Below are 23,915 nucleotides of genomic sequence, written 5' to 3'. Positions count from 1 at the left end.
CTTAGCTTGGGAATGCATTTGGGTCATTAAGTCTTTTTGTTTAGATCTCGCAGGGGGGAACATTTGTTATAAGTGTTAATTTAGATCAAGTTTAAAGATAAGTCCCCTTCCAGAAATGCTGCCTGATTTCTTGGGATTAAAGTGAAAGTTTCGACCACAATGAGATTTTAAAACTTTTTAAAAAAAACAATATGGCAATGCTTAAAAGTGTTAAGCAGCAGATTTTCAAGGAAGTTTGTTAAACTGGGGCCTTAATTTAGTTTCTCTTCACAATGCTGCCTAATTTGAGCATTTTGTGTGTTTAAAGCTCTGAGGGGCAGGTTTTAAAGACGTGCAGGGCAGGTTTTAAAGGCGTGCAGGGCAGGTTTTAAGGCCTGGGTGCCTGGAACGCGGTGCCAGGGGTGGTGGTGGAGGCATACGATAGTGGCATTTAAGAGGCTTTTGGTTAGGCTCATAGATGTGGAGGGATACGGATTATGCATAAACAAAGAACTGCAGGTGCTGGTTAGGGAAAAATAACTGCAGATGCTGGTTTAAATCGAAGGTAGACACAAAATGCTGGAGTAACTCAGCGGGTCAGAGAGTTGTGAATCTGTGGAATTCTCTGCCTCAGAAGGCAGTGGAGGCCAATTCTCTGAATGCATTCAAGAGAGAGCTGGATAGAGCTCTTAAGGATAGCGGAGTCAGGGGGTATGGGGAGAAGGCAGGAACGGGGTACTGATTGAGAATGATCAGCCATGATCACATTGAATGGTGGTGCTGGCTTGAAGGGCCGAATGGCCTCCTGCACCTATTGTCTATTGTCGGGCAGCATCTCGGGAGAGGAGGAGTAGGTGGAGTTTCGGGTCGAGACCCTTCGGACTGATCTTCCTTCAATATTCGTACCTCGGGGATTATAAACTGTATCTCCACATAACTACCTCATTGCTTGCACGATAGTGTTGTGTTTGAGTGCCTTTTTAATAGTAGTGAAACAATTGTGTTTCAGACATCAATGAGTGCCAGTCGTCGCCTTGTGCCTATGGAGCCACCTGTGTGGATGAAATCAATGGCTTCCGATGTATTTGCCCACCTGGTCAAAGTGGCTTCAGGTGTCAAGAAGGTAAACCACCATGTCTGTAAAACAATGTAATCAATTGAATGCTTCATAACAAGGGGTGGGGCTGGGGGTGGGGGATCTGGTTGAAGTGTTTAAGTTGCGTTAATCAAGCCAATTTCTCCTGGGAGATGGAACAATGAGTCGAAGGTGGTCAAGTTGGTTATGACAGGAAGTGTCTGCATACAAAGGCTACTGATTGAGTTGAGTTGTTTCTTCACGGCCCCCTCCTAGAGTCCTTTTTGATCAGAGGGGGGGAGGGAGGGGGAGGGGGTGGGGAGGGAGGGGGAGGGGGTGGGGAAAGGAGCATTTTGATCCAAGATCCAAAGTCATTAAAGAAATTTAACACTAAAAACTTTGAATATTGAAGAACCAAGGCAAGTAGATGTGGTGAAGATTAGTGTAGCGAGGAACTAATCTTCCCCCATGTCTACAATACAATATTCGATAGAGCTCTTAAGGATAGCGGAGTCAGGGGGTACGGGGAAAAGGCAGGAACGGGGTACTGATTGAGAATGATCAGCCATGATCACATTGAATGGTGGTGCTGACTCGAAGGGTCGAATGGCCTCCACCTGCACCTATTGTCTATTGTATTGTAGATGTGGTGAAGTTCAGTGTAGTGAGGAATGGCAGATGGACACAAAGTTGGAGTAACTCAGAGGGTCAGGCAGCATCTCTGGAGAGAAGGAATAGGTGACATTTTGGGTCGAGCCCCTTCAGACTGAGAGTCGGGGAGGGGGAGACTCGGGTATAAGGAAGTGCAAGGTGTGAAAACGAGACATCAAAAGAGATGTGGTTCAAGGAAAATGTTGAGTAGATCATTGTTAGCTGGGAGCAGATGATGACAAAGCAAACGGATAAAATGGAATCAGTGGGACAGTCAGACTGGTCGGGGAAATGGGAAGGGAGCGGGATGGAGAGAGAGGGGGAGGGGTGGAGAGGGGGGTTGGGGGGGAGAGAGGGAGGGGGAGGGATGGAGATGGAGATGGAGGGATGGAGAGGGAGGGATGGAGAGAGGGGGATGGAGAGAGGGGGATGGAGAGAGGGGGGAGATGGAGAGAGGGAGAGCAAGGGGTTACTTGAAGTTGGAGAAGTCAATGTTCATACCGCTGTGGTGTAAGCTCCCCAAGCAAAATAAGAGGGGGAGGGATAGAGAGGGGAGGGATAGAGAGGGGAGGGATAGAGAGGGGAGGGATAGAGAGGGGAGGGATAGAGAGGGGGGAGGGGTGGAGAGAGGGGGAGGGGTGGAGAGAGGGGGAGGGGTGGAGAGAGGGGGAGGGGTGGAGAGAGGGGGAGGGTGGAGAGAGGGGGAGGGGTGGAGAGAGGGGGAGGGGTGGAGAGAGGGGGAGGGATGGAGAGAGGGGGGGGAGGGATAGAGGGAGAGGGGGAGGGATGGAGAGAGAGGGAGAGCAAGGGGTTACTTGAAGTTAGAGAAGTCTGGGTGTAAGCTGCCCAAGCAAAATATGAGGTGCTGTTCCTCCAATTTGTGCTGGGCCTCTCTCTGACAATGGAGGAGGCCCAGGTCAGTGTGGGAATGGGAGGGGGAGTTCCGTGTTTAGCATCTGGGAGATTGGGTAGGTTTAAGTATGTCACTTCTGCGGTGAGGAGAGGTTTGAATTTGACCGCAGCAGTGTGTTCAAGGGGTGCTCTGGTGTACGGGCTGGCGGTTGTGTGACTGAACCTTGGCATGTGGAATTTCCAAGAGCATTTCGTTGCCATTTCTCTTAATTTTGGCTTGATCTCCCCTCTCTTTTCCCCCTCCAGTTACCGGAAGAGCTTGCATTCTGAAGGAGAGTGTCGTGTCACATGGCGCCAAGTGGGAAGAGGAATGTAATGGGTGCCAATGTCACAATGGCAGGATTGCCTGTACGAAGGTACGACAACTGAGACTGGTTTTACTGCAGGGTGACAAAATGCTGGAGTAACTCAGCGGGTCAGGCAGCATCTCGGGAGAGAAGGAATGGGTGACGTTTCGGGTCGAGACCCTTCTTCAGACAGATGTCGGGAGAGGGGTCGGGACAAAGTCTACCTTCGATTTAAATCAGCATCTGCAGTTTTTTTCCTACACATTACTGCAGGATGAACCTGTGGCAAAATGAAATGAGAAGGCAGTGGAGGCCAATTCTCTGAATGCATTCAAGAGAGAGCTAGATAGAGCTCTTCAGGATAGCGGAGTCAGGGGGTATGGGGAGAAGGCAGGAACGGGGTACTGATTGAGAATGATCAGCCATGATCACATTGAATGGCGGTGCTGGCTCGAAGGGCCGAATGGCCTCCTCCTGCACCTATTGTCTATTGTACAAGTCTCCACCCAATCTATGTTTCTATGTTTAATTGTGGTGGCCTTTCAGTTCGTTGCCGTTCCCCAAATCCCTCTACCTCTCCCTTAAACGCTACTTGGAAGTCTGATTTCCCCACTCTTTGGGGAAGAGTATTCCAAAATACCCCCTCGTTTTAGAATCCCTTAGCTTTTCATTTTTAAAAGAGCGGCACGGTGGCGCAGGGGTAGAGCTGCTGCCTTGCATCGCCAGGGACTAGGGTTCAATCCTTCATACATGCCCTGTGTGCAGAGTTTGTATGTTCTCCCTGTGACCCGAGTGGGTTTTCTCCGGGTGTTCTGGTTATCCCCCACACACTCCAAAGACGTACGGGTTTGTAGATTAATTGGCTTTGGTATAATTGTAAATTGTCCCTAGTGTGTGTGTAGGATTGTGTGTGTGTAGGATAGTGTTAGTGTGCGGAGATCACTGGTCGGCACGGACTCGGTGGGCTGAAGGGCCTGTTTGCGCGCTGTCTCTCCAAACTAAAAACTAGACTAAACAGTAGTCCTAGGTTCTGAGAAGCATCCAGCCTGTAATGACCACTTGGGATGATGTTTGGATCAAATCTCCTCTCTCGGAGGTGCTACAAGCCCAGCCTGTCCGAGCTGCCTTCCAAGTATAAGCATTGCGTTCCAGATGTTGGCGGGGAAAGCCTTCTGTGAATTGTTTCCAACATCTGTTCTAAGACGACCAGTAGTGTCTGCAATATTCCAGATGTGAACTTCCAACTCCCAGTATGATTGTAGCAAAACCTCCCTGCTCATGTGTTCAGCTCATGTGTTCAGCTCAGTCGACAAGCAGATTTTATTAGCTTGAATGGTTTGCTGCATCTGAGTTACAGCCTTTTATAGGGTCGTAGAGTCTTACAGGGTGTAGATGGGCCCTTCGGCCCAACTTGCCCACACCGGCCCAACTTGCCCACACCGGCCCAACTTGCCCACACCGGCCCAACTTGCCCCACACCAGCCCAACTTGCCCCACACCGGCCCAACTTGCCCCACACCGGCCCAACCTGCCCCACACCGGCCCAACCTGCCCCACACCGGCCCAACCTGCCCCACACCGGCCCAACCTGCCCCACACCGGCCCAACTTGCCCCACACCGGCCCAACTTGCCCCACACCGGCCCAACTTGCCCCACACCGGCCCAACTTGCCCCACACCGGCCCAACTTGCCCCACACCGGCCCAACTTGCCCCACACCGGCCCAACTTGCCCCACACCGGCCCAACTTGCCCCACACCGGCCCAACTTGCCCCACACCGGCCCAACTTGCCCCACACCGGCCCAACTTGCCCCACACCGGCCCAACTTGCCCCACACCGGCCCAACTTGCCCCACACCGGCCCAACTTGCCCCACACCGGCCCAACTTGCCCCACACCGGCCAACATTGTAGGAAAAATGTTCCCAACGATGGGGGAGTCCAGAACCAGGGGCCACACAGTCTAAGAATAAAGGGAAAGGCCATGTAAAACTGAGATGAGAAAAAGCTTTTTCACCCAGAGAGTTGTTAAAAGGGCACAACGGTAGAGTTGCTGCCTTACAGCGAATGCAGCGCCGGAGACTCGGGTTCGATCCTGACTACGGCCGCCGTCTGTACGGAGTTTGTATGTTCTCCCCGTGACCTGCGTGGGTTTTCTCCGAGATCTTCGGTTTCCTCCCACACTCCAAAGATGTGCAGATTTGTAGGTTAATTGACTGGGTAAAATGTAAAAATTGTCCCTAGTGTGTGTAGGATAGTGTTAATGTGCGGGGATCGCTGGGCGGCGCGGACCCGGTGGGCCGAAGGGCCTGTTTCCGCGCTGTATCTCTAAATCTAAAATCTAAATCTAATTTGTGGGATTCCCTGCCACTGAAGGCAGTGGAGGCCAATTCACTGGATGAATTTAAACGAGTTGGATAGAGCTCTAGGGGCTAGCGGAATCGAGGGATGTGGGGAGAAGGCAGGCACGGGTTACTGATTGTTGATGATCACAATGGATGGCGGTGCTGGCTCGAAGGGCCAAATGGCCTCCTCCTGCACTGATTTTCTATGTTTCTATGTCCCATCTGTACCAGTCTCACCTGCCTGCGTTTGGCCCATGTCCCTCTAAAGCTGTTAACCATCACAGGCCTTGCATTTGGCCACCCAAATGCCTCTGCAACTTGAGGCTTTCAAGATACAGCGCGGAAACAGGCCCTTCGGCCCACCGAGTCTGTGCCGACCAGCGACCACCCCGTACACTAGCGCTATCCGACGCATTAGGGACAATATTTTACAGATGCCAGAGTGGGAGAAAACCGGGGCACCCGGAGAAAACCCACGCCGTAAAAGGGGAATGTACAGAGAGCGCCCATAATCAGGATGGAGCAGGAGTATCTGGCGCTGTAAGGCAGCAATTCTACCGCTGCACCTTACTGCCGCCCTACAGTCTCCACTCTAGAATCTTGCCATTCAATATAGAATGGCACAGGAACAGGCCCTTTGGCCCATAATGTTCCCTGCTGGACATAGCGCCAAAATAAATGGAACTTTTCTGCCTTGCACGTGGTCCATGCCCCTGTACATCCACGTGCCTATCCAAAAGCATCTTAGACATGGTGTTCACCGTTTAATCTACCATTTTTTTCCCAAGCAAGTTGGACAATGCTGCACTTTCTCACACTGTAATCCTCACCCATTCTATATTCCTTTGTGGCCTTCCTTTGCTTTCTGCATTCAAAAGATAATAGGTGCAGGAGTAGGCCATTCGGCCCTTCGACCCAGCACCAGCTTTCAATGTAATCATGGCTGATCATTCTCAATCAGTACCCCGCTCCTGCCTTCTCCCCATACCCCCTGACTCCGCTATCCTTAAGAGCTCTATCTAGCTCTCTCTTGAATGCATTCAGAGAATTGGCCTCCACTGCCTTCTGAGGCAGTGAATTCCACAGATTTACAACTCTCTGACTGAAAAAGTTTTTTCCTCATCTCCGTTCTAAATGGCCTACCCCTTCTTAAACTGTGGCCCCTGGTTCTGGACTCCCCCAACATTGGGAACATGTTTCCTGCCTCTAACGTGTCCAACCCCTTAATAATCTTATATGTTTCGATAAGATCCCCTCTCATCCTTCTAAATTCCAGTCTATACAATAGACAATAGATGCAGGAGGAGGCAATTCGGCCCTTCAAGCCAGCACCGCCATTCAATGTGATCATGGCTGATCATTCTCAATCAGTACCCCGTTCCTGCCTTCTCCCCATACCCTGACTCCGCTATCCTTAAGAGCTCTAACTAGCTCTCTCTTGAATGCATTTAGAGAATTGGCCTCCACTGTCTTCTGAAGCAGAGACAAGCCTAGTTGCTTCAGTCTTTCAATATATGACAGTCCCGCCATTCCCTTCACACTTTCTATCAGCACGGTGGCACAGCGGTAGAGTTGCTGCCTCATAGCGCCAGAGACCCGGGTTCTATCCTGACTACGGACGCTGTCTGTACGGTGTTTGTACGTTCTCCCCGTGACCTGCGTGGGTTTTCTCCAAGTTCCTCCCACACTCCAAAGACGTACAAGTTTGTAGGTTAATTGGCTTAGGTAAAAAATGTAAATTGTTCCTCGTGTGTGTGTGTGTGTGTGTGTGTGTGTGTGTAGGGTAGCGTTAGTTTATGGGATGATCGCTGGTCGACATGGACTCTGTGGGCCGAAGGACCTGTTTCAGCGCTGTATCTCCATTCCAAACAGTAAAGCCATTACACCCTGTGAGACCCAACTCTTGCATCTTTCCCCGTGAGATAAAGGGCCATTTATACCCACTGTTTCCTCTGAGCGAAGTTAGAGATCAGGAAACAGTAGCAGCTGCTGTTAAACCCCGGCATGTATTATGGTTGAAGGGGAAAAAAAACTGGAAATTGAAAGCATGATTCGGAACTAAAACAGAATTGCAACAAAGACGGCAGCTAATCTGCCCATTTTGTTTGTGAATACTTGGCCCATATTCCACATGGACAAAGCACTTGTGGCCAGCTGAGAATCTTTGCTCTTTTTAGAATTTTCTGGAATTTCAAATATCCATTGAATTGCATATTTGCATTTTGCGTCCGTCCCTTCAAATGGAAGGTCGTTCAGCTGCCTCCCTGTTGGGGGGGGGGGCGGGGGGGTTGTGAAGACTGGTTTGAGTGATCGCTCATCTTTCAGTCAGTCCTCTTTTTCGTTAAGGATACATAACAGCGCGGAAACAGGCCCTTCGGCCGGCTGAGTCTGTGCCGATCGAGCGATCGCTCCCCGGGCTCTCTCACTATCCAACACAGACGCGCATTGGGGAAAATTTACATTTACACCAAGCCCATCAACCTACAAACCTGCACGACTTTGGAGTGTGCGAGGAAACCGGAGAAAACCCACGCCGGTCACGGGGAGAACGTACAAACTCTGTGCGGACAGCACCCGTAGTCAGGATCGAACCCGGGTCTCTGGCACTGCGAGACTAGAGTACAGGAGTAACTCAGTGGGGCAGGCAGCATCTCTGGATAGAAGGAATGGGTGACGTTGTGGGTCGTAGAGTCATAGATTGGAAACAGACCCTTTGGGCAGACTGAAGACGGGTCTCGACCCGAAACGTCACCCATTCCTTCTCTCCCGAGATGCTGCCTGACCCGCTGAGTTACTCCAGCATTTTGTGAATAAATACCTTCGATTTTGTACCAGCATCTGCAGTTATCTTCTTATGTTATCGCAAGCAAGTGGCTGAGGGGTTTGTTGGTTGTGTTTTGCAGATGTGGTGCGGTCCGAGGCCATGCCAGGTGCGGGGCAAGGGTCGCGGGGAGTGCCCGGCGTGGCAGACGTGCCTGCCCGTGCGCGAGGACCGCTGCTTCGTGCCACCCTGCGTGGGTCAGGGAGAGTGCTCCTCCAGTCGGCCAGCGGTCAAAACCCCCTGCCAGCCCAACACGGACTACCTGGACAGCACCTGCGCCAAGATCACGCTGACCGTCAACAAGGAGATGCTGAGACCGGTAAGAGCTGGCCTGTTCGTTGCCTTGACCAGTGACTTTATCAAGTGGCCCGTTAAGCTGCCGCGCCTGAGAATTTATGGTAGACGCAAAATGCTGGCGTAACTCAGCGGGTCAGGCAGCATCTCTGGAGAGAAGGAATGGGTGACGTTTCGGGTCGAGACCCCTCTAAATCTGTGAGAGTTTAGTTTAGAGGTACAGTGCGGAAACAGGCCCACCGAGTCCGCGCCGACCAGCGATCCCCGCACACTAACACTATCCTACAGACTAGAGTCAATTTACATTTATACCAAGCCAATTAACTTGGAAAGCTGTACGTCTTTGGAGAGTGGGAGGAAACCGAAGATCTCGGAGAAAACTCACGGGGGGGGGGGGGGGGGGGGGAACGTACAAACTCCGTACGGACAGCACCCGTAGTCGGGATGGAACCCGGGTCTCTGGCGCTGTGAGGCAGCAACTCAACCGCTGTGGCGCCGTGCCGCCATTGTTGCTGCATTAGACAATCAAACATTCTTGACTCGTGAATCTTGTATAACTCCACTGTACTTTGCTACCACTGATAGCAGTTCCGTAATCTGTACGTTAATTGTGATTAAACACAGAAAAAAAAAATCAATGCTGGAGTAACTCTGCACGGTGGCGCAGCGGTAGAGTTGCTGCCTCACAGCGCCAGAGTCCCGGGTTCGATCCCGACCGCGGGCGCTGTCTGTACGGAGTTTGCACGTTCTCCCCGTGACCCGCGTCGGTTTTCCCCGGGTGCTCCGGTTTCCTCCCACGCTCCAATTGCGTGCAAATTTGTAGGTTTAATTGGCTTAGGATAAAATAGTAAATTGTTCCTGGTGTGTGTAGGATAGTGTGAGTGTGCGGGGGTGATCACTAGTTTGTCGCCTTGAAGTTGTAATCTTACAGGTCCTTAACTTGCCCACACCGACCAACGTGAAGTGCTAATGGAGTTAATGGAAGGGAGTGTGAAGAAGGGTCTCGACCTGTTCCTTTTCTCCAGAGTTGCTGTCTGACCCGTTGAGTGACTCCAGCTTTTGTCGTATGTCATATGTTGAAAGACTGGAGCGGCTAGGCTTGTATCCACTGGAATTTAGAAGGATGAAAGGGGATCTTATCGAAACGTATAAGATTATTAAGGGGTTGGACACGTTAGAGGCAGGAAACATGGTCCCAATGTTGGGGGAGTCCAGAACAAGGGGCCACAGTTTAAGAATAAGGGGTAGGCCATTTAGAACTGAGATGAGGAAAAGCTTTTTCAGTCAGAGAGTTGTGAATCTGTGGAATTCTCTGCCTCAGAAGGCAGTGGAGGCCAATTCTCTGAATGCATTCAAGAGAGAGCTGCATAGAGCTCTTAAGGATAGCGGAGTCAGGGGGTATGGGGAGAAGGCAGGAACGGGGTACTGATTGAGAATGATCAGCCATGATCACATTGAATGGCGGTGCTGGCTCGAAGGGCCGAATGGCCTCCTCCTGCGTCTATTGTCTATTTGCGTCTCTCGATGGAAGTGGGGGGGGGGGGAGAGAGGATGATTTGTGAGATGGGTCAATGTGTCTTCTGGCTCTCAACATACCTGGTCTTACGTTTTGCTTTGATGTTTCAGGGCGTGACGATTGAACAGATCTGTGTGGAGCTGCGACGTTTGCAGATTCTGCGCAACCTGTCGGTGGAATACTCGCTGTACCTGGTCTGTGAACAGACCCAATCAGCCAACGAGATCAACGTGGCAGTAGTAAGCATCTCCCCCTCACTACTACAATCTCAAAATGGATCCCTTAACGACCTCTTCCAGTCGTAGAGTCATAGAGTGATGCAGTGTGGAAACAGGCCCTTCAGCCCAACTCGCCCACACCGGCCAACAAATGTCCCAGCTACACTAATCCCACCTGCCTGCTGCGCTTGGTCCATATCCCTCCAAACCTGTCCTATCCATGTACCTGTCCAACTGTTTCTTAAGTGATGGGATAGTCCCAGCCTCAACTACCTCCTCTGGCAGCTCGTTCCATACACCCACCACCCCCTGTGTGAAAAAAGTTACCCCTCGGATTCCCATTAAATCTTTTCCCCTTCACCCTGAACCTATGTCCTCTGGTCCTCGATTCCCCTACTCTGGGCAAGAGACTCTGTGCATCGACCCGATCTATTCCTCTCATGATTTTGTACACCGTTATAAGGTCACCCCTCATCCTCCTGCGCTCCATGGAATAGAGACCCAGCCTGCTCAACCTCTCCCTCTCGCTCACACCCTCTAGTCCTGGCAACATCCTCGTAAATCTTCTCTGAACCCTTTCAAGCTTTCATAGAAACATAGAAAATAGGTGCAGGAGTAGGCCATTCGGCCCTTCGAGCCTGCACCGCCATTCAATATGATCATGGCTGATCATCCAACTCAGTATCCTGTACCTGCCTTCTCTCCATACCCCCTGATCCCTTTAGCCACAAGGGCCATATCTAACTCCCTCTTAAATATAGCCAATGAACTGGCCTCAACCACCCTCTGTGGCAGAGAATTCCACAGATTCACCACTCTCTGTGCGGAAAAAAAACGTTCTCATCTCGGCTTGACGATATCTTTCCTATAACGCGGTGCCCAGAACTGAACGCAATATTCTAAATGCGGCCTCACCAACGTCTTGCACAAAGTTGTTTAACTCGTGCGCACTTTTGTTCCGCCCCTTCCTCAGTCGGTGGAAAACTCGCAGCAGGGGACGAACCCGATCAAGGATTTGACGGAGAGGATCACGGATGTCATCAGTAAACGCGATGGGAACAACACGATTCTCGCGGCGATCGCAGAAGTCCGCGTGCAGACCCAGCACCAACCGCTGAAGCCGGGTAAGGTTCTTGATTACGCTGCTGGAATCAAGGGACATGGGGGGAGAAAGCAAGATCGGGGTACCGATTCCAGATGATCAGCCATGAAACTTCTTCACCCAGAGACAATAGACAATAGGTGCAGGAGGAGGCCATTCGGCCCTTCGAGCCAGTACCGCCATTCAATGTGATCATGGCTGATCATTCAGAGTTGTGGATCTGTGGAGTTCTCTGCCACAACAGGCAGTGGAGGCCGATTCACTGGATGTTTTCAAGAGAGTTAGATACTCTGATGGCTAACGGAATCGAGGGATATATGGGGGTAAAAAGCAGGAATGGGGTACTGATTTTGGATGATCAGCCATGATTATATTGAATGGCAGTGCTGGCTCGAAGGGCTGAATGGCCTCCTGCACCGATTTCCTATGTTTCTGTGCCATAAAATCCTCCTCGATCCCTCTTGCCCGGGGTACCTAAGCTCCGTGCGTTCACCCGGGAATGGGCAATGCAGTGGGCAGTGGCAGAGTTGCTGCCTCACAGCACCAGAGACCCCGATTCCATCCTGACTATGGGCGCTGTCTGGACGGAGTTTGTACGTTCTCCCCGGGACCCGCGTGGATTTTCTCTGGGTGCTCGGGTTTCCTCCCACGCTCCAAAGACGTGCGGGTTTGTCGGTTAATTGGCTTGGTACAAGTGTAAATTGTCCCTAGTGTGTGTAGGGTAGTGTTAATGTGTGGGGATCACCGGTCAGTGCGGGCCAAAGTTACTGTTTCCATGTTGTCTCTCTAAACTAAACTAAAAATCCGATTTTTGTTTAGTGGGTAAACCGGCATAAGGAGCAGACAGTTGAATCTAGTATTCAGCATTGGTAAAACATAGAACAATAGGTGCAGGAGTAGGCCATTTGAGCCAGCACCGCCATTCAATGTGATCATAGCTGATCATCCAAGATCATACCCGGTTCCTGCTTTCTCCCCATATCCCTTGATTCCGTTAGCTCCAAGAGCTATATCTAACTATCTCTCTTGAAAACATCCAATGAATTGGCCTCCACTGCCTTCTGCGGCAGAGAATTCCACAGATTCACAACTCTCTGGGTGAAAGTTTTTCCTCATCTCATCATAATGTCCTCCTGACCTATTTGACACTTAACATAGAAATAGGTGCAGGAGTAGGCCACTCGGCCCTTCGAGCCAGCACCGCCATTCAATATGATCGTGGCTGATCATCCAAATTCAGTACCCCGTTCTGCCCTTTTCCCCCATATCCCTTGATATCTTCATCTGTCATTACTTTAGGGATTTATTCACAAAATGCCGGAGTAACTCAGCAGGTCAGGCAGCATCTCGGGAGAGAAGGAATGGGTGACGTTTCGGGTCGAGACCCTTCTTTACTTTACTTTAGGGATGCAGCATAGAAACAGGCCCTTCGGCCCACACCAAACATCGATCACCCGTTCATACTAGTTCTATGTTATCCCACTTTCCCATCCACTCCCTACACACTAGGGGCAATTTTAACGGAGGCCAATTAACCCACACACCCATACATCTTTGGGATTTGTTTATTTTAGAGTTTAGAGATTCAGGGCGGAAACAGGCCCTTTCGGCCGACCGCGCCGACCAGCGATCCCCGCACACTAACACTATCCTACACCCACTAGGGACAATTTTTTCATTTAACAAGCCAATTAACCTACAAACCTGCACGTCTTTGGAGTGTGGGAGGAAACCGAAGATCTCGGTGAAAACCGACGCAGGTCACGGGGAGAACGTACAGGCAGCGCCCGTAGTCGGGATGGAACCCGGGTCTCCGGCGCTGCATTCGCTGTAAGGCAGCAGCTCTACCGCTGCGCCACCGTGGCTGCCCGATGTGGGAGGAAACCGGGGCACCCGGTGGGAACCCACGCGGTCACGGGGAGAACGTACAGGCAGCGCCTGTAGTCGGGATGGAACCCGGGTCTCCGGCGCTGCATTCGCTGTAAGGCAGCAGCTCTACCGCAGTGCCAACGTGGCTGCCCGATGTGGGAGGGAAGCCACGCGGTCACGGGGAGAACGCGCACGCTCCGTGCGCGGGTTAGGACGGCAGAGTTTTCCGTGGATTGACTGTGTACCCTTTGCCTGCCCTTCTTGCCTCCCCCAGCAGACTTCCTGGTGCCGCTGCTGAGCTCGGTGATCACGGTGGTGTGGATCTGCTGCTTTGTCATGCTGTTCTTCTGGTGGATCCGGCGGCGCCGGAAGCAGGGCACGCCCACGCCCACGGCGGTGGATGACGCCGCCACCACCAACAACGTGCGCGAGCAGCTCCACCAGATCAAGAACCCCATCGAGAAGCTCGCGCCCGCCGGCCCCGCCGCCGGCAAGGACTACGAGAACAAAAACTGCAAAATTGCCAAAATAAGGACGCACAACTCCGAGCTGGAGGAGGTGGAGGCGGACAAACACCAGCAGAAGACCAGGTTCTCCAAGCAGTCCGCCTACACGCTGGTGGACCGCGATGAGAAGGCTGTGCAGGGCACTCCCACCAAAAACCCCAACTGGACAAACAAGCGGGACAACAGAGACTTGGAAAGTGCCCAGAGCTTGAGTCACATGGAGTATATTGTATAGCAGTCGGCAACGCTGCCTATTTAACAACAAGAAAGACGCACGGCCTTTTTGCTATTCCCCCGGAAGGCTTGCTCGCTCGATCACTCACAGTTCCCAACTTGTTCTGCCATGTTGTGTAGAGGGTATTATCTGCAAAAGTAAACTTCCCCACTATGTGCTTTCTAGTTGAGACCCGGCTGACTTACACCGACCGACTCTGGGCATTGCTAACGGTTGTCTTAAGCTACCAGGGCTGCATCTCGCATCTACGCAAAGCTAGTCCGAGTCCCAGTGTCTGTTCAGTTCCACTTTGTGCCCTTGCTTTGAGCCACAGTTAAACCAGTCTCGGCACAATACCACACCCTCCCGCAAAGACTCCAATCTAGTGCAGCCGTTTAAACCCCCCCTCCTCTCCCTCCTCTGCCTCCCCCCCTCCCCCCCCCCCCCCCCCCCGACTTAATTTAAGATGGTGAACTTTTTATTTATTTTTTACTGGCTTAAAGGTTTTCTCAGTATTGTTAAGTTATGTACAGTAGGTTTTGACTTTGTTAGTCTAGTTCTGTATTTTGAAAGTGCCTTTTATGCTGGAGACCACAGCAGCAGTCATCGAAATCCAAGATGACACCTTTATTTTTTGTTTGGGAGGGGTGGGTAATCGGCAAGATACTGTTTCAAATGAAGAATTTAATAAGAGGCCAAGTGTTTATGATTTTTCTTTTGTATAAAATGTAAATACTTTTTTTTAATTAATCGCTGTGAATATTTGATTTAATAACTTAAATAATCAAGAGCCTTAAATACCATTCCTTTTATTTATATGTATGTTTAGAGTTGAAGGTTTTCGATAGCTTTGTAAGCTTTATGGCTCCTTTTTTTTTTGTGTTGAATTTGTTTCTGTGTTTCAGTAATGTTGCCTACATGCCACATTTGAGGTGTGCTCCTGTTACAGAATAGATTATTTTTTAACACTAGAATCGGCCATGTGCCTTGAAACTGTCTTTATACAATGTCGAACGTTTTGGATCAATTTCTATCACTACAAGCTCTTTATTATTTTTTTGGCCAAGTACTCTTTTTTTTTCCCCCTTCCCTGTACGCATCAGTCAGGAGACATGCAGAGAGCATTAGGCTAGAATGCTTTGATTAAATGCTGCTTAAGACTTTGAAACTTAGGAGTGAAGGGGGCGGAGAAGCCTGCAACGAAATACAAAAATGTAAGGGAACAAATTAACCGATTTACTTTTTGTGTAACTGATGTGTGAGTGGTTGCATGTACAAAAACAAAAAAATTAAAAATGGAAAAGAAAAAAAAATGGTATATCTCCTAGATAGTGTATTTGAGTTAAAAGCACAGCACAGCAACATTGTTTTGTAAATCCCGATCATTCTCCTAGGATATAATATTGAACCACTTTGTAGATTTGATTTTTGTGATAACATACTTGCATTTAGGAAGTCTTCTATTAATTAAGCTAGCTGTTGATTACTTGAATGGTAGATTTCGGCAGTGAGATCGCTATGTGGATGCTGGTCTCGCACAGCCTTGCCTTTCGACGTAGGAAATGGGTGCAGGAGGGAGGCCATTCGGCCCTTCGAGTCGGCACCGCCTAAGGAATTCAGAGTTCTTGATTGAAATCTGTGTGGGGCTCTGGGAAGGGAAGGCTCTTAAACCAACATGGTGATCTCATTGGCGAAATCTTGGTCATGTTTTCTTGCGTCTTGTGACATTAGTGTTTTTTTTTTTTGAACATGCGGAGGGAGGCATCTTACTGTTGCTCCTGGCAATAAATTTTGGAAATTAATATTTATTAAATATTTTGATACAACAATGTGTGACGGTTGGTTGCGTGCTTTCTTTTTGAAGAAGAGAAAAAAAAAATGTGCATGCATTTCTGGAACGTGAAAAGCAATTGGCTCTAAAAATGCATCCCCTCTGACTGACAGACAATAGGTGCAGGAGGAGGCCATTCGGCCCTTTTGAGCCAGCACCGCCATTCGATGTGATCATGGCTGATCATTCTCAATCAGTACCCCGTTCCTGCCTTCTCCCCATGCCCCCTGACTCCGCTATCCTTAAGAGCTCTATCCAGCTCTCTCTTGAATGCATTCAGTGAATTGGCCTTCACTGCCTTCTGAGGCAGAGAATTCCACAGATTCACAACTCTCTGGCTGAAAAAGTTTTTCCTCATCTCAGCTCAAAATGGCCTACCCCTTATTCTTAAACTGTGGCCCCTTGTTCTGGCTTCCCCCAACATTGGGAACATGTTTCCTGCCTCTAACGTGTCCTACCTCTTAATAATCTTCATTAAGATCCACCCCTCTGGTGACGTAGGAAGGAACTGCAGACGCTGGTTTCTACCGAAGATGGACCCAAAATGCCGGAGTCACTCAGTGGGTCAGTCAGCATAGACATTCAGTCTGAAGAAGGGTCTCGGCCCGAAACGTCAGCTATCCTTTTTCTCCAGAGGCGCTGCCTGTCCTGCAGAGTTACTCCAGCATTTGGTGTCTATCTCTGGGGGGGGAAAGTGATTTTTGGTTAGGTTTACGAAATAATGTTGGTTATCGCAGTGTGTGCTCTCAAACACTGCCCCGTATCATAGATTAGTCACTCGCAACTATAATATGCCTTAAATTCTGGGTCAAGCTTTGTCAAGTAAAAAATCAGCTCCTTGCATCAACATTATCACTAATTATTTTTTTTACACACACACTTTTTTTTTTACACTCCCTTTGCATTCCACTGCATTTAGCGATATTTATTTGTTGATCTTCTGACCAAAGTGAGATCAGAGTGTGTTTCTGAAGTGGGGATGCTGCTGTTATTCGGGCTGGTCCTCAATGTCGCCTGTCAGTGTTAGTTGAAGCGATGTGATACCTCGTTTACAAGCCAGCTCTCCCCGTAGCCTCTAGTCTGGCCATATGTTTTGTACGTTTCTTTACCATTCTCCCCTTTTTCAGGCTCGTTCCCAATTTGGTTGTTCAGTCACTACATGACGAGTGTTTAATTTTGTACATGTCTGTATGATTTATCATTCCTTGTGCCCATTTTTTTTCAGAAAATCCCAAATAAAAGTTTTGAACGGAAAAAAATGTTGATTCCATGCAAGACGTTTCTCAAACCTGTAACTTTGTCCGGTGTGATTTGAGTTGTGGGTTGGAAGAGGGTGGCGTGGGGAGTCAAGTTGTCAATTCTCTGCCACAGTGGGATTCTCTGCCACAGAAGGCAGTGGAGGCCAATTTCCTGGATGTTGTCAAGAGAGAGTTAGATTTAGGTCTTTGGGCTAAAGGAATCAAGGGGGGAAAAAGCAGGAATGGGGTACTGATTTTAGATCAGCCATGATCATATTGAATGGCGGTGCTGGTTCAAATGGCTGAATGGCCTACTCCTGCACCTATTTTCTATATTCTGTTTTCTATGTCATACTATACTGACAATGGAACAATAACATATCAGGCCTGTAAACTATATAATAAACAAATAAGTAAATTAATAGCCTAAATATTAGCGCAGAAAACCCAAAGTGCTTTGTGACCAAAGTTGGTCCATGGAAGTTTATAGTTAAGGATAGTGTCGTGTTCAAGAGCCAGATGGATGTTGGGAAGAAGCTGGTCTTGAACCTAGTGGTCATGGTTTTCAGACTTGGTCACCTTAATGATGGGCGGCACGGTGGCGCAGCGGTAGAGTTGCTGCCTCACAGCGCCAGAGACCCGGGTTATATCCTGACCGCGGGTGCTGTCTGTACAGAGTCTGTACGTTCTCACCGTGACCTGCGTGGGTTTTTTCCCCAGGAGCTCTGGTTTTCTCCCACACTCGGACGTACATGTAGGCGAATTGGCTTGGTATAATTGTAAATTGTCCCGTGTGTGTGTGTAGCATAGCATTAGTGTGCGGGGATCGCTGGTCGGCGGTGGGCCGGTGCCTGTTTCCACGCTGTATCTCTAAAACGAAACTATAGGAATTAAAAGTTTGTATGGGACTTTGGTGGCTGCCATAATAGGTAGTGAAATACGCTGAGTTACTCCAGCATTTCGAGTCTACCTTCGATTTTAAACCAGCGTCTGCAGTTCTTTCCTACACTGGTAATGTCATATGGGATGGGATTCGTGAATTCTGTAATGTGTATGATCCTTGGGCCGGTGGTTTTACAAACAGCTACCCAAGTAGCTTAGAGATGCAGCACCGAAGCAAGTCCTTTGGCCCACTGTCTGCTCCGACCAGCGATCCCCTTACACTATCCTACACACAGGACAATTATTACATTTATACCATGCCAATTACCCTATAAACCTGTACGTCTTGGGTGGACACCAAATTGTGGGAGGAAACCGAAGATTTCGGAAGAAACCCCAAGCGGTCATGTGGGGAAAATTTGTCCATTTGAAATGTAATGTAAATGTAATAAGGATGTAATGCTGAGGGTTTATAAGACACTGGTCAGGAAGCATCTGGAGCATTTATTGTGAGCAATTTTGGGCACCATATTAGAGGATGGATGAAGGGGGGACCTCATTGAAACTTACCGAACAGTGAAAGGCTTGGATAGGGTGGATGTGGAGAGGATGTTTCCACTAGTGGGAGAGTCTAGGACCAGAGGGCACAGCCTCAGAATAAAGGGACGTACCTTTCGAAAAGGATGATGAGGAATTTCTTCAGTCAGAGGGGTGGTGAATCGAATTCATTGCCACGGAAGGCAGTGGAGGCTGTCAATGGGTATTTAGACAATAGACAATAGGTGCAGGAGTAGGTCCTTCGAGCCATTCAATGTGATCATGGCTGATCATTCTCAATCAATTTATAAGATGGAGCGTCCTACAAGAGGAAGATTGAGGACCACTTTTCCAACAATGACCCACGGCGGGTATGGCAAGGCATCCAGCACATCACCAATTACAAGACCAGCAACCGCACGACTGCCGACGGCGACGCCTCGTTGGCTGAGGAACTTAACTGTTTCTTTGCTCGTTTCGAGGTGAAAGCTACAGTGGCAGACATTACACCCTCTCCAGCACCTGAGAGCAACACCTTCACTGTGCAGGAGTATGACGTTAAGCGAGTGCTCAGAGCAGTGAATCCCAGGAAAGCTGCAGGCCCCGATGGTGTGACGGGCAGAGTGCTGAGGGAATGTGCAGACCAATTATCTGAGGTCTTCACAAAAATCTTCAACCTGTCCCTTTTAAAATCCACCATCCCTCCCTGCCTGAAGTCCGCCATAATCATCCCACTGCCGAAAAAGCCTGTCATCAGCGGTCTTAACGACTACCGTCCGGTAGCACTCACACCGGTCATCACAAAGTGCTTCGAGAGACTGGTCCTGCAGCACATCAAAGCCAGCCTCCCACCCACCTTCGACCCATACCAGTTTGCCTACAGAGCAAATAGGTCTACAGGGGATGCCATCGACACTGCTCTTCACACTGCACTGACCCACCTTGAACACCAGGGTAGCTATGTGAGGATGCTCTTTCTCGACTTCAGCTCTGCCTTTAACACGGTCATCCCGAGCAGACTGGTCACCAAACTTTCCGACCTTGGATTTTCCCTAACCATCTGCAAATGGATCAAGGACTTCCTGACCAACCGCCCCCAGACAGTCAAAATAGGCCCTCACCTCTCCTCCACCATTACACTGAGCACCGGCTCACCACAGGGCTGTGTGTTGAGCCCCATCCTTTACTCCCTCTACACTCACGACTGCGCCCCCACCCATCCCACCAACACCATCATCAAGTTCGCGGATGACACGACTGTGGTTGGACTTATCTCAGAAGGAGATGAGACAGCCTATAGGGATGAAATCCAAAGGCTGGCAGCATGGTGTTCAGTGAACAATCTGGTCCTGAACTCCTCCAAAACAAAGGAACTTATAATTGACTTTAGAAAAACCAGTGGAGATTACGACCCACTCTACATCAATGGGGTCTGCGTGGAAAGGGTACCAGCTTTCAGGTTCCTGGGTACGCACATCGCAGAGGATCTCACCTGGTCTACCAACACCATCACCACAGTAAAGAAGGCACAGCAGAGACTCCACTTCCTGAGGATCCTCAGGAAAACCAACCTGCAGGAGAAGCTCATGTTGTCCTTCTATCGCTGCTCCATCGAGAGTGTGCTGGCATACTGTATAACCACATGGTATGCCAGCTGCTCAGAAAAGGACAGGAAGGCCCTTCAGAGGGTCATCACGACGGCCCAGAAAATCATCGGCTGCTCACTGCCCTCCCTGGAGCACCTGTTCAGCCTGCGCTGCCTCAGTAGAGCAGGCAAAATAATAAAAGATCCATCCCACCCCGGCCACCGTCTGTTTGTTCATCTGCCCTCTGGTCGACGTTTCAGGTCAATCAAATCCCGAACAAACAGACTTAAGAACAGTTTTTACCCCAGGGCCATACGAGAACTGAACACTACCTGTGCACTAGGCAACACCGTTAAAAAATCTTGTACTTAATTTAATTGTATTTATGTATTTATTTGTTTTTGCATTTATTGCATATATGTTTGTACGCACCGTCAGGATTGGCTGTTTTTTTTAATTTCGTTGTACTCGTTGCAATGACAATAAATGAATATTATTATTATTATTAACATACTTGATTAGTAAGAGTGTCAGGGGTGATGGGGAGAAGGCAGGAGAATGTGGTTGAGAGGGAGAGATAGATCAGCCATGATTGAATGGCGGAGTCGACTCGATGGGCTGAATGGCCTAATGCTCCTATAATTTATGGACTTGTCAGCCCAGGCTGTATAGAGAATAAAGTCGGGAACACGTGCCCAAATATTTTGGGTATGTGAGTGGAATGTAAAATGAGGATGACCAAGAGTGAAGTCTTGTCGAACGTCATCATTCATCGCACTTGTACTTCTAAGTTGGCGTTTAGAAATAATGCTCCCCTCTGCGTTATATCGAGTGCCTCTGCCTGCTTGTTACCTGTCTGCTTGTTAGGGTGGCACGGTGGCACAGCGGTAGAGTTGCTGCCTTACAGCGCCAGAGACCCGGGTTCGATCCCGACTATTGACGGTGTCTGCACGTTTTCCCCGTGACCCGCGTGGGTTTTCTCTGAGATCTTCGGTTTCCTCCCGCACTCCAAAGACCATATAACCATATAACAATTACAGCACGGAAACAGGCCCGTTCGGCCCTACCAGTCCACGCCGACCACTTTCTCTGACCCAGTCTCATCTACCTGCTCTCAGACCATAACCCTCCAATCCCCTCCTATCCATATACCTATCCAATTTACTCTTAAATAATAAAATCGAGCCTGCCTCCACCACTTCCACCGGAAGCTCATTCCACACAGCCACCACCCTCTGAGTAAAGAAGTTACCCCTCACCTACCCAAACGTGCAGGTTTGCAGGTTAATTGGCTTGGTATAAATGTAAAAAATTGTCCCTGGTGTGTGTAGGATAGTGTTGGTGTGTGGGGATCGCTGGTCGGTGGGCTGAAGGGCCTGTTTCCGTGCTGTATCTCCAACTTAAAAAAAACGAAACTACTGGCATGCAATCCAGTGACCAGGAGTGAACAAGTTCATCGTTTACGGTTAATGCTGAACGATCCATGTGTCGCTAGCTAACAACTTCAAGCCATTAGTCATTTGATCTTTTGCTTGTAGCCTGGAGAGATTGCCGGTTGATTTACTTTCAACAATTTGGCAACAATTTGCCTTCTAACCGATGGCCTTTAGTTTGAGTCTTGTGAATAGCTGAGAGAATTTAGACCGTATGTGCCACATGTATACGTTCTCTGCCAGAGTATTAACTTGGGGCCCTCAGTGAAACAAACACAAAATAGGACAGGCAGCATCTCAGGAGAGAAGGAATGGGTGACGTTTAGGGTCGAGACCTTCTTAGACGTCACTCCCTCCTGAGATGCTGCCTGACCCGCTGAGTTACTCCAGCATTTTGTGTCTACCTTCGGCTTAAACCAGCATCAGCAGCTTTTATTCCTACACAAAATAGGTTAGTTATTTTGACTTTGGCAGATCAAATCCTATCGAGTCATAGACTCTCACAGTGTGGAAATAGGCCCTTCGGCCCAACTTGCCCACACCCACTTGTATAGTTCCTTACTTTATTCATGCAGTTTAAAATGGATGTATTTTGTTGTCGTGGAACTGCAAGGAATTGCAGATGCTGGTTTATACCAAAGAGTTGCTGCCTTGATCATCCAATTCCGTAGTTTAATATTGATCAGGTAACCATTTAGGAGATCGTAACCATTTAAGAGCTCTGAAAAAGGGTCTCGACCTGAAACGTCGCCCATTCCTTCTCTCCCGAGATCCTGCCTGTCCCGCTGAGTTACTCCGGCATTCTGTTTCTATCTAAGAGATGGTACAGGGTTTTAGAGTCAAACAGGCCCTTCGGCCCAACTTGCCCACACAGCCCAACTGAGATGAGGAAAAACTTTTTCAGTCAGAGTTGTGAATCTGTGGAATTCTCTGCCTCAGAAGGCAGTGGAGGCCAATTCTCTGAATGCATTCAAGAGAGAGCTGGATAGAGCTCTTAAGGATAGCGGAGTCAGGGGGTATGGGGAGAAGGCAGGAACGGGGTACTGATTGAGAATGATCAGCCATGATCACATTGAATGGTGGTGCTGGCTCGAAAGGCTGAATGGCGTCCTCCTGCACCTATTGTCTATCAACACGCCCCATCTTCGCTAGTCCCACCTGCCTGCATTTGAACAATAAACATCTACATCTGTCCTATCCATGTACCACTCCAAATGTTGTAGCAGCCCCTGCCTGCCTCAACTACCTCCCCCGGCAGCTCGTTCCACACACCCACCCACCACCCTTTGTGTAAAAAGGTTACCCCTCAGGTTCCTATTAATTCTTCCCTCCCTCGCCTGTAGGTAAAAAAAACACAAACTAATAAACAATTGTTCCCCTTGACAAAGTCAGCCTGCACAAACAATGGTCCGTCTGCAATCGGAATTCTTTTTTCCTCCTTTCTAATGTTGCGATCGAAGTCCAAGGAAGAAGTGTCTCGATTCGAAGCGTCACCCATTCCTTCTCTCCAGAGATGCTGCCTGCCCCGCTGAGTTACTCCAGCTTTTTGCCGATTTTCTATGTTTCTTGCCCAAGGACTTAATTGAAAGCCACGACACGCATCTTGTGTGTAAATGGCTATAGTTAGAGTACTTCGGAAACTGCTGATGCTGCATTTAGCATTTCCAAGCACATGTAGGAATTGAATTAATTATCAATGGAATGTTCTCTTGTACATCACTTTAGACCAAGCTCCCCATTCCTTCTCTCCTGAGATGCTGCCTGACCCGCTGAGTTACTCCAGCATTTTGTGAATAAATACCTTCGATTTGTACCAGCATCTGCAGTTATTTTCTTACACCACTTTAATAGATAGACACAAAATGCTGGAGAAACTCAACGGGGTCAGGCAGCATCTCTGAAGAAAAGGAATAGGTGACGTTTCTGGTTGAGACCCTTTAGTATGGTTTGGTTTCGAGATATAGCCTAGAAACAGGCCCTTCGGCCCACTGAGTCCGTGCTGACCAGCGATTCCCCCCACGCTAACACTACCCTACACACACTAAGGCCAATTTACATTTATGCCAATCCAATTAGCCTACAAACCTGCACGTCTTTGGAGTGTGGGAGGAAACTGAAGATCTTGGAGAAAACCCACTCATGTCACGGGGAGAACGTACAAACTCCGTACAGACAGCATCCGTAGTCAGGATCGAACCCGGGTCTCTGGCGCTGTAGGGCAGCAACTCTACCGCTGCACCGCCACCGTGTCGCCCTTCTTTAGACTGAGAGTTGGGGAAAGGGAAATGAGATATAGACGATGTAGAGAGATATAGAGCAAATGAATGAAAGATATGGAAAAAACAACAATGATCAAGGAAATGTGGAGCCCACAATGGTCCATTGTTGGCTGTGGGCGAGGTGATAACGAGTTACATAGAAACATAGAAAATAGGTACAGTAGGCCATTTGGCCCTTCGAGCCTGCACCGCCATTCAATATACAGGGCGGCACGGTGGCGCAGCGGTAGAGTTGCTGCTTTACAGCGAATGCAGCGCCGGAGACTCAGGTTCGATCCTGACTATGGGTGCTGCACTGTAAGGAGTTTGTACGTTCTCCCCGTGACCTGCGTGGGTTTTC

General features: G+C 49.2%; 1 protein-coding gene across 1 annotated transcript in view; it reads left to right on the top strand.

The window, feature by feature from the left end:
- Positions 1–13,954, top strand: part of jag1b (jagged canonical Notch ligand 1b) — a 93,709-nt gene extending 79,755 nt beyond the window's left edge. The window contains 4 exon segments of the mRNA XM_078405648.1: positions 8,153–8,389; positions 9,991–10,119; positions 11,072–11,222; positions 13,344–13,954. Coding sequence (XP_078261774.1) covers positions 8,153–8,389; positions 9,991–10,119; positions 11,072–11,222; positions 13,344–13,810 — 984 coding nt within the window. The 3' untranslated portion in view covers positions 13,811–13,954.
- The last annotated feature ends 9,961 nt before the right edge of the window (positions 13,955–23,915 follow it).

Source organism: Rhinoraja longicauda, chromosome 9 (assembly GCF_053455715.1).
Source record: "Rhinoraja longicauda isolate Sanriku21f chromosome 9, sRhiLon1.1, whole genome shotgun sequence".
In the NCBI taxonomy this organism is placed as follows: Eukaryota; Metazoa; Chordata; class Chondrichthyes; order Rajiformes; family Arhynchobatidae; genus Rhinoraja; species Rhinoraja longicauda.
This window is presented reverse-complemented; position numbering and strand designations above follow the sequence as displayed.